General features: G+C 44.5%; 1 protein-coding gene across 6 annotated transcripts in view; it reads left to right on the top strand.

Annotated features, from left to right (window-relative positions):
* The window catches only part of PPP1R12C (protein phosphatase 1 regulatory subunit 12C), a 404850-nt gene that overhangs the window by 339514 nt on the left and 47539 nt on the right, over positions 1–17797 (top strand). For 5 of the 6 annotated variants that reach the window (XM_063942835.1, XM_063942838.1, XM_063942837.1 and 2 more), the window contains 6 exons: positions 10703–10797; positions 11059–11199; positions 12854–12944; positions 13059–13181; positions 16348–16435; positions 17117–17220. In XM_063942835.1, coding sequence (XP_063798905.1) covers positions 10703–10797; positions 11059–11199; positions 12854–12944; positions 13059–13181; positions 16348–16435; positions 17117–17220 — 642 coding nt within the window. The remainder of the gene's footprint in view (positions 1–10702; positions 10798–11058; positions 11200–12853; positions 12945–13058; positions 13182–16347; positions 16436–17116; positions 17221–17797) is intronic. The other variant, XM_063942836.1, reaches the window with a different exon arrangement.

Genomic DNA, 17797 nt, shown 5'->3' on the forward strand with positions numbered 1-17797 from the left:
GGCAGGGGTAGAGGAAAAAAGCTGCACCTTACAGCTAGTTCCCAGGAACAGAAGTCCTCCCCGGCTTCCACTAAATCCACCGCATGACGCTGGGGCTCCACGGGTGGAGCCAGGAGCGGTGGGGGCGCGTCTCCGACATTTCAGCCACCAGTGGGTTCGCTCACAGGTGGATCCCTGGGCCATACAGATTGTGTCTCAGGGATACAAGCTGGAATTCGAGGTGATGCCCCCTCAACGTTACCTAAAATCGGCCCTGCCAGGTTCCCCCATAGAAAGGGAAGTAGTGGTAGCGGCAATTCACAAGCTATTTCTCCAGCAGGTGGTGGTAAAGGTTCCCCTTCTTCAACAGGGAAAGGGATACTATTCCACAATGTTTGTGGTACCGAAACCGGACGGTTCGGTCAGACCTATATTAAATTTAAAGTCCCTGAACATTTATCTGAAAAGATTCAAGTTCAAAATGGAATCGCTCAGAGCGGTCATTGCAAGCCTGGAAGAGGGGGATTTTATGGTGTCTCTGGACATCAAGGATACTTACTTGCATGTCCCCATTTATCAGGAGTACCTCAGATTTGTGGTACAGGACTGTCATTACCAATTCCAGACGTTGCCGTTTGGGCTCTCCACGGCACCAAGAATATTTACCAAGGTAATGGCAGGAATGATGGTGATCCTGAGAAAGCAAGGAGTCACAGTTATCCCATACTTGGACGATCTCCTCATAAAGGCGAGGTCGAGGGAGCAGTTGCAGATCAGCGTAGCGCACTCACAGGAAGTGTTGCAACGGCATGGCTGGATTCTGAATATCCCAAAGTCGCAGCTGATTCCTACGACGCGTCTGCCCTTTCTGGGCATGATTCTGGACACAGACCAGAAGAAGGTGTTTTGCCCGACGGAGAAGGCTCAAGAGCTTGTGACTCTAGTCAGAGACCTCTTAAAACCGAAACAGGTGTCGGTGCATCACTGCACGCGAGTCCTGGGAAAGATGGTGGCATCATACGAAGCCATTCCCTTCGGCAGGTTCCATGCGAGGATCTTTCAATGGGATCTGTTGGACAAATGGTCCGGATCGCATCTTCAGATGCATCGGCTGATCACCCTGTCCCCCAGGGCCAGGGTGTCTCTTCTGTGGTGGCTACAGAGTGCTCACCTTCTCGAGGGCCGCAGATACGGCATACAGGACTGGGTCCTGGTGACCACGGATGCGAGCCTCCGAGGGTGGGGGGCAGTCACTCGGGGAAGAAACTTCCAAGGGTTGTGGTCAAGTCAGGAGGCTTGTCTGCACATAAATATCCTGGAACTAAGGGCCATATTCAACGCCCTGAGTCAAGCGGAGCCCCTGCTTCGCAACCAACCGGTGCTGATTCAGTCAGACAACATCACAGCGGTGGCTCATGTAAACCGCCAGGGCGGCACAAGAAGCAGAGTCGCGATGGCGGAAGCCACCAGGATTCTTCAGTGGGCGGAGAATCACGTGCAAGCACTGTCAGCAGTGTTCATTCCGGGGGTGGACAACTGGGAAGCAGACTTCCTCAGCAGGCACGACCTTCACCCGGGAGAGTGGGGACTTCATCACGAAGTCTTCATTCAGATTACAAATCGATGGGAACTGCCACAGGTAGACATGATGGCGTCCCGTCTCAACAAAAAGCTACAACGGTATTGTGCCAGGTCAAGAGACCCTCAGGCGATAGCTGTGGATGCCCTGGTAACACCGTGGGTGTTCCAGTCGGTGTATGCGTTTCCTCCTCTTCCTCTCATACGCAAGGTGCTGAGAATCGTAAGAAGAAGAGGAGTGAGAACAATACTCATTGTTCCAGATTGGCCAAGAAGGCCTTGGTACCCGGAACTGCAAGAAATGCTCACAGAGGACCCATGGCTTCTGCCTCTCAGACAGGACCTGTTGCAACAGGGGCCCTGCCTGTTCCAAGACTTGCCGCGGCTGCGTTTGACGGCATGGCGGTTGAACGCCGACCCTAGCGGAAAAAGGCATTCCGGAGGAAGTTATTCCTACGCTGACAAAGGCTAGGAGGGACGTGACAGCAAAGCATTATCACCGCATATGGCGAAAATATGTTGCTTGGTGTGAGGCCAGGAAGGCCCCTACAGAGGAATTCCAACTGGGCAGATTTCTGCACTTTCTACAGTCTGGAGTGACTATGGGCTTGAAGTTGGGATCCATAAAGGTCCAGATTTCGGCCCTATCCATTTTCTTTCATAAGGAACTGGCGTCTCTTCCTGAAGTTCAGACGTTTGTTAAGGGAGTGCTGCATATTCACCCCCCTTTTGTGCCACCAGTGGCACCTTGGGATCTCAGCGTGGTGTTGGGTTTCCTAAAATCCCACTGGTTTGAACCACTTAAGACCGTGGATCTAAAGTATCTCACGTGGAAGGTGGTCATGCTATTGGCATTAGCTTCGGCTAGGTGTGTGTCAGAATTGGCGGCTTTGTCATGTAAAAGCCCCTATCTGGTTTTTCATATGGACAGGGCAGAATTGCGGACTCGTCCCCAATTTCTGCCAAAGGTGGTGTCATCTTTTCATTTGAACCAACCTATTGTAGTGCCTGAGGCTACTCGTGACTTGGAGGATTACAGGTTACTAGATGTAGTCAGGGCTTTGAAGATTTATGTAGCCAGAACGGCTGGAGTCAGGAAAACTGACTCGCTGTTTATCCTATATGCCCCCAACAAGTTGGGTGCTCCTGCTTCAAAGCAAACCGTTGCCCGCTGGATCTGTAACATGATTCAGCAGGCTCATTCTGCGGCTGGATTTCCGCATCCAAAATCAGTGAAAGCCCATTCCACAAGGAAGGTGGGCTCTTCTTGGGTGGCTGCCCGAGGGGTCTCGGCATTACAGCTTTGCCGAGCTGCTACTTAGTCGGGTTCAAACACATTTGCAAAATTCTACAAGTTTGATACCCTGGCTGAGGAGGACCTTGAGTTTGCCCATTCGGTGCTGCAGAGTCATCCGCACTCTCCCGCCCGTTTGGGAGCTTTGGTATATTCCCCATGGTCCTTACGGAGTCCCCAGCATCCACTAGGACGTCAGAGAAAATAAGATTTTACACACCGGTAAATCTATTTCTCGTAGTTTGTAGTGGATGCTGGGCGCCCGTCCCAAGTGCGGACTTTCTGCAATACGTGTATATAGTTATTGCTTAATAAAGGATTATGTTATGTTGGCATCCATTTTTGATGCCCTGTTGTTCATACTGTTGACTGGATAAGTGTATCACAAGTTATACGGTGTGATTGGTGTGACTGGTATGAGTCTTACCCGGGATTCCAAAATCCTTTCCTTATAATGTCTGCTCTTCCGGGCACAGTTTCCTTAACTGAGGTCTGGAGGAGGGGCATAGAGGGAGGAGCCAGTGCACACCAGATAGTACTAAATCTTTCTTTAGAGTGCCCAGTCTCCTGCAGTGCCCGTCTATTCCCCATGGTCCTTACGGAGTCCCCAGCATCCACTACGAACTACGAGAAATAGTTTTACCGGTGAGTAAAATCTTATTTTTATTTTTTTGCAGCATAACCATTCATTGAGTGCCTTTTGACCACTAACCATGCATTGGGTACATGATCAGGAAGTGACCCCTCCCACTTCATGCTCTTAGCATCTGCATGATGTATTGCACTTATGCTCTGTTCCAGAAACTGTAGTGGACAAGTGGAATAGCCTCCCATCAGAGGTGGTAGAGGCTAAGACAGTAGAGCAATTTAAACATGCATGGGATAGACATAAGGACATCCTTACAAAGAAATAAGGATCAAATAAGGTTAGAGATAAAAAATAATGTAAAAAAAAAAGGGGCAGACTAGATGGACCAAGTGGTTCTTATCTGCCGACAAATTCTATGTTTCCTTTTACAGTGTTTTATGTCATTCTTTTGTGGTGTTTTAGAAGTTAAAGGTCATAGTATAAAATCTATGCAGAATTTGCCAGCAAATTGGTGTGAACCAGTTAAGAACTTGAAGCTGCCAGTACTTGAGAGATGTGGAAGGATTCTTATTTTTCTCACTAGGTCAGGCCTGGCCAACCTGTTATTCTCCAGCTGTTGTGAAACTACAATTCTCATCATGCTTTACCAGCTGATCGGTGGGAGGGTATGTTGAGAATAGTAGTCTCACAACAGTTGGAGATCCACAGGTTGGCAAGGCCATGGGATCTCTGAATTGCACAACAGTGAGTTTGGCATATATTGATGACCCTCTCATCAGTCAGCTCCATTGCTTTTACAGACCAAAACATTATAAATTGTTGGTTAATCCTACATTTTTAAAGATGCTTTCCATCATGAGGAATGTCAGATACAGTAAGCACATTATACTACAGAGATTCTATCCCCATGGACATTTGGAACTGCTAAAAGACATCTGTTATGCTGATAACCAGTGAATGGATTGTCGTGTCTCTCTTCCAGTTCAGATCCATCTGCCATTTTCATTTCATTATTCCTATACTGTAGCTACGAGTTGTTGTCCAGCAAAAAGTATAGATTGCTACTGAAAGCTTTCTTCATGACTAGCACACTATAAATGTAAATCTAATGAAACAGTGAAATGGTATATTGTAAGTAATGCCAAGTTTTTTCTTTTGTAGTGGTTGTCCCGTTTTAAAGATATTCTTCCTTGTTTCCCGCCCTCCTTCTTTCTATTCCTCCTTTTATTTTCTTCCCTCTTCTCCCACTCTTCCTCCCTTATTCCTCTTCCTCCTTTTACCTGTCTCCTTCGTCCTAATATACTCAGGCTATTCTAATGAAACAGTGAATTGATATGTTGCTTTCTCCTCCTTTCTCCTTTCTCTATCGTCCTAGTGGATGCTGGGGTTCCTGAAAGGACCATGGGGGATAGCGGCTCCGCAGGAGACAGGGCACAAAAAGTACAGCTTTTCCAGATCAGGTGGTGTGCACTGGCTCCTCCCCCTATGACCCTCCTCCAGACTCCAGTTAGATTTTTGTGCCCGGCCGAGAAGGGTGCAATCTAGGTGGCTCTCCTAAAGAGCTGCTTAGAAAAAGTTTAGCTTAGGTTTTTTATTTTACAGTGAGTCCTGCTGGCAACAGGATCACTGCAACGAGGGACTGAGGGGAGAAGAAGTGAACTCACCTGCGTGCAGGATGGATTGGCTTCTTGGCTACTGGACATCAGCTCCAGAGGGACGATCACAGGTACAGCCTGGATGGTCACCGGAGCCGCGCCGCCGGCCCCCTTGCAGATGCTGAAGTCAGAAGAGGTCCAGAATCGGCGGCTGAAGACTCCTGCAGTCTTCTAAAGGTAGCGCACAGCACTGCAGCTGTGCGCCATTTTCCTCTCAGCACACTTCACACGCAGTCACTGAGGGTGCAGGGCGCTGGGGGGGGGCGCCCTGGGAGGCAAATGTAACCTATATAAAGGCTAAAAATACCTCACATATAGCCCCCAGAGGCTATATGGAGATATTTAACCCCTGCCTGGATTCACTAAATAGCGGGAGACGAGCCCGCCGGAAAAGGGGCGGGGCCTATCTCCTCAGCACACGGCGCCATTTCCTCTCACAGCTCCGCTGGTCAGGACGGCTCCCAGGTCTCTCCCCTGCACTGCACTACAGAAACAGGGTAAAACAGAGAGGGGGGGCAAATTTATGGCGATATTTTGATATATATAAAGCAGCTATAAGGGAGCACTTATTATAAGGCTATCCCTGTTATATATAGCGCTTTTGGTGTGTGCTGGCAAACTCTCCCTCTGTCTCCCCAAAGGGCTAGTGGGTCCTGTCTTCGTTAGGAGCATTCCCTGTGTGTCTGCTGTGTGTCGGTACGTGTGTGTCGACATGTATGAGGACGATATTGGTGTGGAGGCGGAGCAATTGCCAAATATGAGGATGTCACCCCCTAGGGAGTCGACACCAGAATGGATGCCTTTATTTATGGAACTACGGGATAGTGTCAACACGCTAAAGCAGTCGTTTGACGACATGAGACGGCCGGACAATCAATTAGTGCCTGTCCAGGCGACTCAAACACCGTCAGGGGCTGTGAAACGCCCTTTGCCTCAGTCGGTCGACACAGACCCAGACACAGGCACTGACTCCAGTGGTGACGGTGACGAATCAACCGTATTTTCCAGTAGGGCCACACGTTATATGATTTTGGCAATGAAGGAGGCGTTACATTTAGCTGATACTACAGGTACCACTAAACAGGGTATTATGTGGGGTGTGAAAAAACTACCTATAGTTTTTCCTGAATCAGAAGAATTAAATGACGTGTGTAATGAAGCGTGGGTTGCCCCTGATAAAAAGCTGATAATTTCAAAGAAATTATTGGCATTATACCCTTTCCCGCCAGAGGTTAGGGAGCGCTGGGAAACACCTCCTAGGGTGGACAAGGCGCTAACACGCTTATCTAAACAAGTGGCGTTACCCTCTCCTGAGACGGCCGCACTTAAAGATCCATCAGATAGGAGGATGGAAAATATCCAAAAAAGTATATACACACATGCAGGTGTTATACTACGACCAGCTATAGCGACTGCCTGGATGTGCAGTGCTGGGGTAGTTTGGTCAGAGTCCCTGATTGAAAATATTGATACCCTGGACAGGGACAATATTTTACTGTCGTTAGAACAAATAAAGGATGCATTTCTTTATATGCGTGATGCACAGAGGGATATCTGCACACTGGCATCACGGGTAAGTGCTATGTCCATTTCGGCCAGAAGAGCTTTATGGACGCGACAGTGGACAGGCGATGCGGATTCAAAACGACATATGGAAGTTTTGCCGTATAAAGGGGAGGAGTTATTTGGAGTCGGTCTATCAGATTTGGTGGCCACGGCTACAGCCGGGAAATCCACCTTTCTACCTCAAGTCACTCCCCAACAGAAAAAGGCACCGACTTTTCAACCGCAGCCCTTTCGTTCCTTTAAAAATAAGAGAGCAAAGGGCTATTCATATCTGCCACGAGGCAGAGGTCGAGGGAAGAGACAGCAACAGGCAGCTCCTTCCCAGGAACAGAAGCCTTCCCCGGCTTCTACAAAAGCCTCAGCATGACGCTGGGGCTTCTCAAGCGGACTCGGGGACGGTGGGTGGTCGTCTCAAAAATTACAGCGCGCAGTGGGCTCACTCGCAGGTAGATCCCTGGATCCTGCAGATAATATCTCAGGGGTACAGGTTGGAATTAGAGACAGATCCACCTCGCCGTTTCCTGAAGTCTGCTTTACCAACGTCCCCCTCCGAAAGGGAGACGGTTTTGGAAGCCATTCACAAGCTGTACTCTCAGCAGGTGATAGTCAAGGTACCTCTTCTACAACAAGGGAAGGGGTATTATTCCACTCTTTTTGTGGTACCGAAGCCGGATGGCTCGGTAAGGCCTATTCTAAATCTGAAGTCCTTGAACCTGTACATAAAGAAGTTCAAGTTCAAGATGGAGTCACTCAGAGCAGTGATAGCGAACCTGGAAGAGGGGGACTTTATGGTATCCTTGGACATCAAGGATGCGTATCTCCACGTTCCAATTTACCCCTCACACCAGGGGTACCTCAGGTTCGTTGTACAAAACTGTCACTATCAGTTTCAGACGCTGCCGTTCGGATTGTCCACGGCACCTCGGGTCTTTACAAAGGTAATGGCCGAGATGATGATTCTTCTTCGAAGAAAAGGCATATTAATTATCCCATACTTGGACGATCTCCTAATAAGGGCAAGGTCCAGAGAACAGCTAGAGATGGGATTAGCACTGTCGCAAGAAGTGCTAAAACAGCACGGGTGGATTCTGAATATTCCAAAATCCCAGTTAATGCCGACAACTCGTCTGCTGTTCCTAGGGATGATTCTGGACACGGTTCAGAAAAAGGTTTTTCTCCCGGAGGAAAAAGCCAAGGAGTTATCCGAGCTTGTCAGGAACCTCCTAAAACCAGGAAAGGTGTCTGTACATCAATGCACAAGAGTCCTGGGAAAAATGGTGGCTTCTTACGAAGCAATTCCATTCGGCAGATTCCACGCTAGAATTTTCCAAAGGGATCTGTTGGACAAATGGTCAGGGTCGCATCTTCAGATGCACCTGCGGATAACCCTGTCTCCAAGGACAAGGGTGTCTCTTCTGTGGTGGTTGCAGAGTGCTCATCTATTGGAGGGCCGCAGATTCGGCATACAGGATTGGATCCTGGTGACCACGGACGCCAGCCTGAGAGGCTGGGGAGCAGTCACACAAGGAAGAAACTTCCAGGGAGTATGGACGAGCCTGGAAACGTCTCTTCACATAAACATTCTGGAACTAAGAGCAATATACAATGCTCTAAGCCAGGCAGAACCTCTGCTTCAGGGAAAACCGGTGTTGATCCAGTCGGACAACATCACGGCAGTCGCCCATGTGAACAGACAGGGCGGCACAAGAAGCAGGAGTGCAATGGCAGAAGCTGCAAGGATTCTTCGCTGGGCAGAGAATCATGTGATAGCACTGTCAGCAGTGTTCATCCCGGGAGTGGACAACTGGGAAGCAGACTTCCTCAGCAGACACGATCTTCACCCGGGAGAGTGGGGACTTCATCCAGAAGTCTTCCACTTGCTGGTAACCCGTTGGGAAAGACCAATGGTGGACATGATGGCGTCTCGCCTCAACAAAAAACTGGACAGGTATTGCGCCAGGTCAAGAGATCCGCAGGCAATAGCTGTGGACGCGCTGGTAACGCCTTGGGTGTACCAGTCGGTGTATGTGTTTCCTCCTCTGCCTCTCATACCAAAAGTATTGAGAATTATACGGCAAAGAGGCGTAAGGACGATACTAGTGGTTCCGGATTGGCCAAGAAGGACTTGGTACCCGGAACTTCAAGAGATGATCACGGAAGATCCGTGGCCTCTACCTCTAAGGAGGGACTTGCTTCAGCAGGGTCCCTGTCTGTTTCAAGACTTACCGCGGCTGCGTTTGACGGCATGGCGGTTGAACGCCGGATCCTAAAGGAAAAAGGCATGCCGGAAGAAGTCATTCCTACTTTGATTAAAGCAAGGAAGGAAGTAACCGTGCAACATTATCACCGAATTTGGCGAAAATATGTTGCGTGGTGCGAAGATCGGAGGAATTTCAACTGGGTCGATTCCTACATTTCCTGCAATCAGGATTGTCTATGGGTCTCAAATTGGGATCTATTAAGGTTCAAATTTCGGCCCTGTCGATTTTTCTTTCAAAAAGAATTGGCTTCAGTCCCTGAAGTCCAGACCTTTGTTAAGGGAGTGCTACATATACAGCCTCCTGTGGTGCCTCCAGTGGCACCGTGGGATCTCAATGTGGTTTTGGACTTTCTAAAATCTCATTGGTTTGAACCACTAAAGAAGGTGGATTTGAAATATCTCACATGGAAAGTGACCATGCTTCTAGCCCTGGCTTCGGCCAGGAGAGTGTCAGAACTGGCAGCTTTATCTTACAAAAGCCCATATCTGATTTTCCATTCGGACAGGGCAGAACTGCGGACTCGTCCGCATTTTCTCCCTAAGGTGGTGTCAGCATTTCATCTGAACCAGCCTATTGTAGTGCCTGCGGCTACAAGTGACTTGGAGGACTCCAAGTTACTGGACGTTGTCAGAGCATTAAAAATATATATTGCAAGGACAGCTGGAGTCAGAAAATCTGACTCGTTGTTTATATTGTATGCACCCAACAAGATGGGTGCTCCTGCGTCTAAGCAGACGATTGCTCGTTGGATCTGTAGCACAATCCAACTTGCACATTCTGTGGCAGGCCTGCCACAGCCTAAATCTGTAAAGGCCCACTCCACAAGGAAGGTGGGCTCATCTTGGGCGGCTGCCCGAGGGGTCTCGGCATTACAACTTTGCCGAGCAGCTACGTGGTCAGGGGAGAACACGTTTGTAAAATTTTACAAATTTGATACTCTGGCTAAGGAGGACCTGGAGTTCTCTCATTCGGTGCTGCAGAGTCATCCGCACTCTCCCGCCCGTTTGGGAGCTTTGGTATAATCCCCATGGTCCTTTCAGGAACCCCAGCATCCACTAGGACGATTGTGTACGCTCGTCCGGGCACAGTACCTAACTGGAGTCTGGAGGAGGGTCATAGGGGGAGGAGCCAGTGCACACCACCTGATCTGGAAAAGCTTTACTTTTTGTGCCCTGTCTCCTGCGGAGCCGCTATCCCCCATGGTCCTTTCAGGAACCCCAGCATCCACTACGGACTCCGAGAAATAGATTTATCGGTAAGTAAAATCTTATTTTTTCCCCTTTTCCTTCCACTAAAGCTTATTCAGCAATTGCCGAATATGGCCATTCTTTTTCTTTTTTAATTATTTAGCTGGGTTTCTACAATTGATGGGTTAGAACATACTGCTACTTTACATTACTTCTGAAAGTACAGATGATCAGTTTAGCCAGTTGATTCCTATATTGAGGTTTATTTAATTTATTTTTGGGATTGCAGAAACTTCTCTTTCAGAACATTTTCCCTGAATTATACTTGCGTATCTAATTTGAGTTTCACATAAGAAAACTAAAGGATCATGCTCATTATAAGGTTTAGCAACAGTAGAAAATGTAATTCTGAGCTAAATTACCATTCTGTAATATGACAATACTGTACAGTATAAAGAATGCATTTTATGATTTATATGAAATGTGGCATGCCTCCTAAATGGCTTTTTGGCCTGTTGTAGAGGTTGATGTTGCCTTCAGATTCTGTGGACTGTGTTTTTAATACACTGATTTTGGTTTCTATTTCTTCTTAGAATAAGGAGCCATGTTTGGCTCGTGTTCTGCCAACTCCAAGTAGAAGGATTTCCAGCCTGTCAGAGGCAGATCCTCTACAAGATACTAAGAAAGAGTGAGTATTACCGGTCGCCAGTCCCATGATCATGTTCGTAGAACCCACAGAGCACGCCACACTTTATTTCCAGTCTTATATATTTATTTTTTTCATAGGATTTCTCAAATTTACTCAAACCATTTCTCTTTTTAAGCTGTACTAACTTCTAAATTTGTGTTCATTTCTGAAAATGGATTGTAAAGTCTCAAATAATGAGGTTTGCTAACAATCCCTTTTTAAGAAATAAAAAAACAATGTCTACTTCGCTCATCTCAATAGAGACATAGAAGGTGGACTACAGATGAGACTTGATATGGTCCCCACCACACAATTGCACACAAACACGTCCAGCATGACTGCCACTTCCTCCACCTCGTCTTCCAACACAAGCTCCAGTCCTGACCCCAAAGATAAGCGAAGGTAAGACACCTCTCACCTGCATGCCCACCAACTTCTCCCCCCAGCATCCTCTGTGGTGTTAGGTCTCTTGTCGGGAACACAAGCAGAGTAGGATTACTGTATTTCAATGTTAGATTTAAAGGGCTAAATGTAATAGCCTCCAAGTTGCTGGAGGTATGGACTTTTTGCGAATCTGCCTATTTTTTCTAAAGCAACAATCCCTTACAAGACAAAACCAGGTTTGTTTTGCCTTGTAAATGATTGCTGCTTTAAAAAAAAAAGGGCCAGACTTTCACAAAGTCCTATACCTCTGGCAACTTGGAGGCTATAACATTTATTCCAAAGTCCTGTTATCTTCTTATCTGTAGTGTTTGTCCAATAAATATATAAAGATAGTCTCCTGTTGATACTAATTACTGCGTGGATAATTTAAGATTTTTGCTGTATGTTTTATGCATGTTTATTTAAAATTGTTATTTTATAATCGTTTTGCGCTCCTTTATGGTAACTTACCAAATTATTTTTGCACATTAAAGTATGTCAGAGATCCTGGGTAGGAGCTGCACTTAAAAAGGGGGACCATTGGTAATTTTTTGCAACTAGATTTTGCCCAGATTTGTTCATCGAAATAGACAATCTGTACTACCCACCTGATGACATGGCATTCGACTGTTTGGCCTTATATGCAGAATTTCCAGCTTTGCTTTATAAAAAAAAAATAAAGAATAATGTACTTTTTTTTTTTCTTTTTTTCTTGAATGCTTGTTTATTCAGACCTTGGGTCTAGATCACAGGCTTGCAATTTTAAATTGGCATCATGTGTAATGGGTGCATAGACATTAATAAGCAAATAATACAATATAGCAGGAAAATATGATATTATTCAAACATTGTTGTCCATTAGCTGTTGAGCTCACTCACTTGCACCTTGGAGGGCCGCACCTGCCCTGCTCTTTGGACAAGCTAGCACTACAGGACTAATTTTTAGCTTTTGTAAAATAATCAATTTTTTTCTTGTACCATATTGACAGTATCTGTACTACTTGCATACTAAAATAATAACAGCTTTGCATATTCAAGATATTTTAATAGATGATAAAGGAACAGTAAATCATTTATCAGGTTTTTGTATTTATTTATTACATAGACTAGTGACATTTATGTGCAGTAGCCCCGCTCTTATCTTCATAGGCTGTATTTTCACTTTAACTGGTGTTTAAAGTCCTGACATATCTGCTTAGGATAGATGCTAGATCCAGGTTGGCTAAAGGACCTCTGGCGTCACAACCAGGTCACCTGCAATGGCAGGGGGGGAGGGACAAGGTCGTGGGCTGGCAGTTTTATTTTCCATGTGGTCATCTGTTGGGAATAGTAATCTGCCTGAAGCGGACTCGCAAGGGTAAACGTTTCGTGCCATGCTCTTAACTTGAGCCAGCCATGCTCCTCCCCCTGCTGTTGCGGGAGAGAAAGGTCTGGCCGGAGTATGTGCCGGTACACAGTTCTGTGAGTCTTTAGTAGAAAATTATTACTACATTAATAAGCGTTGGGTGAATTAATGGATACATAATATGAAGTACAACTGAGCATCATAACAGTGAAATAATGTGAACCTAATAACCCTGAAATAGACCAATTTCAAGTCTAGTATTTATATTGCTGATACTACTTTAAACAGGTCCTATCAGACGCCAGTCCGTGATGAAGAATCAGAGTCTCAGAGAAAAGCTCGGTCTCGACTTATGAGGCAGTCAAGGCGATCTACTCAGGTAAAATGCTGTTCCTAACACTGACATTTTCTGTCCGTTTCCTAGTTATTCCCGGTGATCCTGAATCATTGGTGGCTTATAGTTGTCGTCTTATATATTCTGCTCTCTATTTAGGGTGTCACGCTCACTGATCTCAAAGAAGCAGAGAAGACACTGGGGAAGCCTGTGGATACTGCTCAGTGTACTGAACAAAAAGATGATGAACGAGCAGACAAGGAGCAGCCTGTGCAAAACACGGTCTGTTCCTAAATCTATAACCTACTTTCCTGTTGGTTTCTTTATTTGATATTGCCCTTTCTGCTTGGTTACAACCTCTTGGCCACATTTTCTTCACGGAGGCCTTGCACAGCTACCAGTTGCCTCAGAGCCCTTGTATTTTGGTGTTCTGTGGCATGGCAAATTCTTGATAGCCCTGTCAAATTACAAATTGTGAATACTGGCCTATTAACAAGGTGATAGCCTGCCAGTCAGGAAGTTGTTAAAGGTGCGCTTGCATATAAGCTGTACGTAAGTGGGTTCAGTCATTGTCTAGTACCCCACCTTATTCTTCATGTTTCCATAAGTGAAAGTGACAGGGATGCAAATAGGTTTCCAGGCTCTGTATAGTCATGTTTGCCTTAAAGATGTTGCATATGTTACACGCCACTGGATGGTGGAGAGGGTTCTGTTCAGAGTATCTTGTTGCTGGGACATTTTTGATCATTGTTCTTTACAGTGGCATACTGTAGAACAGGCCTGGCCAACCTGTGGCTCTCCAGCTGTTGAAAAACTACAAGTCCCATCATGCTTTGCCACAGTTTTGCTATTAAGGAGTGCTAAAACTGTGGCAGGGCATGCTGGGATGTGTAGTTTCAGAACATCTGGAGAGCCACAGGTTGGCCAGGCCTGCTGTAGAAGGTGGATTGTGTCATAATTCTAAAAACAAACAAAACCGGAACATACAGTAGCTTGTTTCCTTTAAAAATGTATGTAGTAATATTTTATTATTTTCTATAAACTTTAATTGAGCTTACAAGTTTCTTAATGATGCTTCTGTGGTATAATTCACTCACCAAATCCATGCAAACTCTGAAATAAATGGTGAAATACAAGGGCACAGTCGGTGAACTGTATTTCACTGTGATTCTGCTTCAATAAATACATTTTAGTAAAAGTGCTGGTACTTTTCAGAGTCTGGATGGATTTGAAACAGTTTGTGCATGAGATGTGCTTTTTTGGGGTAAAATGCTTGCCCCGTTTCTAACTTTCTTATCTTTAGTGCCTTGGCACCATTATATGATTTATGCACAACATCCCACAAAGTGCATTTTATTATGCATCTCCAGCAGAGTATTCCGATGGCATTCTATGCAAGTGGGAAAACTTACATTTTGGGAACTATATAAGATATTAGATGATAAAGGGGTGCATTCAGTTAGCTGTGATAAAGGACTTTTCCCGCGAAAAACTGTACTTTTTCAGCAGATTGAGATTACACCCTATTCAATTAGCCAGAAAAATTTATCAGTGATAATTTTTTCTAAAATTTTCACCTCGCCTACTCTAAGCAGGTGAAAAGTTTCCTGTTTTTAAGGTAAAAATGTCTGGATTTGGTTCAGAACCCCTGGGCCAGTTCCCTAAATGACTAATTAGGCACGTTGAAGTTTTTAATGATTTTTAATTGACCAATACTGACATGTCATTTTTGGGGGTGAAAAAGTGCAGTAATGGAATTTGGGTTTGAAGATATGGGACGGGTATATTGGGTTGCTTTGAGTGGGACAGATATTTTTAGACTTGCTGGTGGGATTAGTCGGTCTGTTTTCACTTTTTTCTTTTTAAGTACCCTAAAAAAACACAAATATATACTTATACACATTTTCATGCACCCCAAGTTTAATGAGAGCATTTATTTTGCACAAAAAAGCTTGCTTGCTATTGGGGTTTTTTTTTTTTTGCAGTTCTTAAAAAAAAAAAAATATATATATATATATATATATATATATATATATATATATATATATATATATATATATATATATATATATATATAAAACAGCCATTTCACACAATTAAATACCCAAAAACTCTTTAATGTGATCTCCAATACACTTTTGGGGGTACAGGCTGATATCCCATTTTCACCTATACTTTTCACTGCAAGAATTTTCCGCTGGAAACCCGTTTGGAAGCCCGCATACCCGCGGAATACCGTTTTTGCTGCAATTTTTGGCCAACTGTCGTGAAATATTTGGGGAAAATTGGATCCCCTTATCACCCCCCTCCCTCCAACCCCATATGTGTTATTTGTGCATATAAGTGATTGATCTGATTTAAGCTATGGTATCACCATGAATATGGAAAGATTTAAGTTCTGCTTGAAGGTGAAGAATTAAATTTCTTGGTGGTTGAACAGCGTTTTAGGAATCTCTAATGCCCTCTTAAGTTATAAAATGGTGATGGATCGGGTTTCTTCATATGCATTTTGGATGAATAATTCTATATCATCCTTCCTTAGAAACAGAAACACTTGTAAGCTATGGAGATGGCTGGTTTAATGGCTCACAAACAATAACTTGCGCTTTTGTTTCACATTTAACACCACTAGAGAAAACAGTTGGAGAAATAGCGTGGCTTCGAGATCCTTTGATTTGTATGCCAAGTTACACCCATTGTACCCACAGACCACAATAAAATGTGCAACTTGAAGGTGACTACAAGAGATTGATGCGGCCATAACTTTTTTGTGGTAACCTCTGCACAGAGACCATGGGCAATCTGCCGCTATTTCTCCAGCAATTTCCTGGAGTTTCATTTGTAATGCGTACAATAGACTGAGCTCAAACTTAGATGGCCATGCTTGTGGTCTTCCGTTTGTGGTCAGGTGGTGCCCCCAAACTGTATTTTTTTTAGAGGGTTATTGTGTATGATATCTGCCTGCAGGGCTTCTTATGGAGTTGAGCACACATGGGCAGCGACCTAAACAATGCAGTTCTAGATGAAAGTAAATTCCACAAGTAGAAATGCGAACCACTTTCTATAAGGAAAGGCCAGTGACATCTCAGGTTTCTGTTATAACAATGCAAGTGATTTAAAAGAAAAAAAAATAGCCTAGTGTAGTTTTATTAATCATATCTCTTTATGGGGTACATTTACTAAGCAGTGATAAGAGCGGAGAAGTGAGCTAGTGGAGAAGTGGCCCCATCAACCAATCAGCACTGAAGTAACATCTATAATTTGCATACTATAAAATCATACAGAGCTGCTGATTGGTTGATGGGGAAATTTCTCCACTGGCTCACTTCTCCGTTTTTATCACTGCCTAGTAAATGTACCCCTATATTGGATGTCCTGTCCTTTAAAAAAAAAAAAAAACTTCATCCTGACAATTTATAGTGATTTTTACCTTGTGTTTTCAAAACAGGAGCTGGTCAGGAGATCTCGGTTAGCATTGAACACTGAAACTAGCTCATCTGCACCTGTAAATACTGTGAATTCTCCAACAAAGAAAGGTCAGACCGATGTTTCATTGTATTTCTGTTTTATAGTGAGGAATTATTACAGCTTGTCATTGCACACAGTGCTTGGCTAAACTCTGATCATGCCATAGTAGGCTGCTGGTACCTGATAAGCCCCTGCGAGTCTGGCACCACAGAAACAGTAGCTGTAGCGCTAGTTAATTGGCTGAAGCGTCCACTATGACCTTGCTGGGAGGTCACATACACCTAGAATTTGACAGCCAGAAAAAGAAATGCAGGTCATTTTATAGCCTGCAACCTAGAATTCCTGTATTGTTTCAAAAACTCTTCTGAGCTCACATTATTGATCCTTTTCAAGTAGATCCTATCATCTGTACCTTCACACTACCTCTAAGCTGCATTTTCTTGGCAGCATAGTGGTCAGCATTGCTGCCTCACACCTATGTGTTCACATGTTTGCTGTCTAAACCAGACACATACCACCATTAATTTACAGTAATAACAAATTCTCCTTTTTTACATTAAATGCTCATAACATCAAAGACTCTGTACCAAGCAGTAACAGAGCCTGACATCATGCTTTCATTAGATGTGTAATGTGGGGAGACATTGAGCTATAATTTGCGGTTGCGCTTTTTCTTTTCCCTTTTTGTTTTACTTTCTTTTTATTCTAATAAGATAAAAAATAATAATTGGGCTCCCCTCCAATATTAGAACTTGAAGCAGTTAGCAGAGAAGATGGTGAAACAGAAAACACCAACCATTTGACGACAAGAGACAGACGATGGCGGAAAGAGCAACGATCGGCAAACACAGGGGTAAGTGTGTACAGTAGGATGGTGAGGTGGCTTCTCCCACTGTATATAGGCAGCAGGCTTTAAACACATTGGTGTAGTCACGAGACATGCTAACTTTACATGCTGAATGTTGGTAAGTCAGTTGTAATGTTTACCAGTAATCACATTTCCGTGATGCATTTTATGTAGTTGGTTACCAGCCTTGCTCTGTCTTGTTTCTATTATGCTTCCTTTTATATTGCCTCCTGTATGATACAGTAGTTCTTACTGTGACCTATCTTTGAAATAATCTTTGAGTCATTCAGATTTTGCAATCCAGTTGGTTTCTATTTGCATTTCAGTATATTAGTAGTTCACAATTAGCAAGTTGATGATTTCATATGTGAAGTACATTCCATGTGGATGTCCCCACCCAGAAACTTATGATACAGTATGTCTTTAGCTGACACGTGTCGATAGCCTGAACATGGAAGGATTCCATGTGCTGCCAGTGTAACATAGAATTTGCGATGCATGAAAGCCTTTGTGTAACTTGCACAGTATATGGTACTGTATTTGTGTTATGTGACTGATGTGTGATTCCTGTGCTGGTCACAAG

The sequence above is a fragment of the Pseudophryne corroboree genome, chromosome 10 (genome assembly GCF_028390025.1).
Source record: "Pseudophryne corroboree isolate aPseCor3 chromosome 10, aPseCor3.hap2, whole genome shotgun sequence".
Taxonomy (NCBI): Eukaryota; Metazoa; Chordata; class Amphibia; order Anura; family Myobatrachidae; genus Pseudophryne; species Pseudophryne corroboree.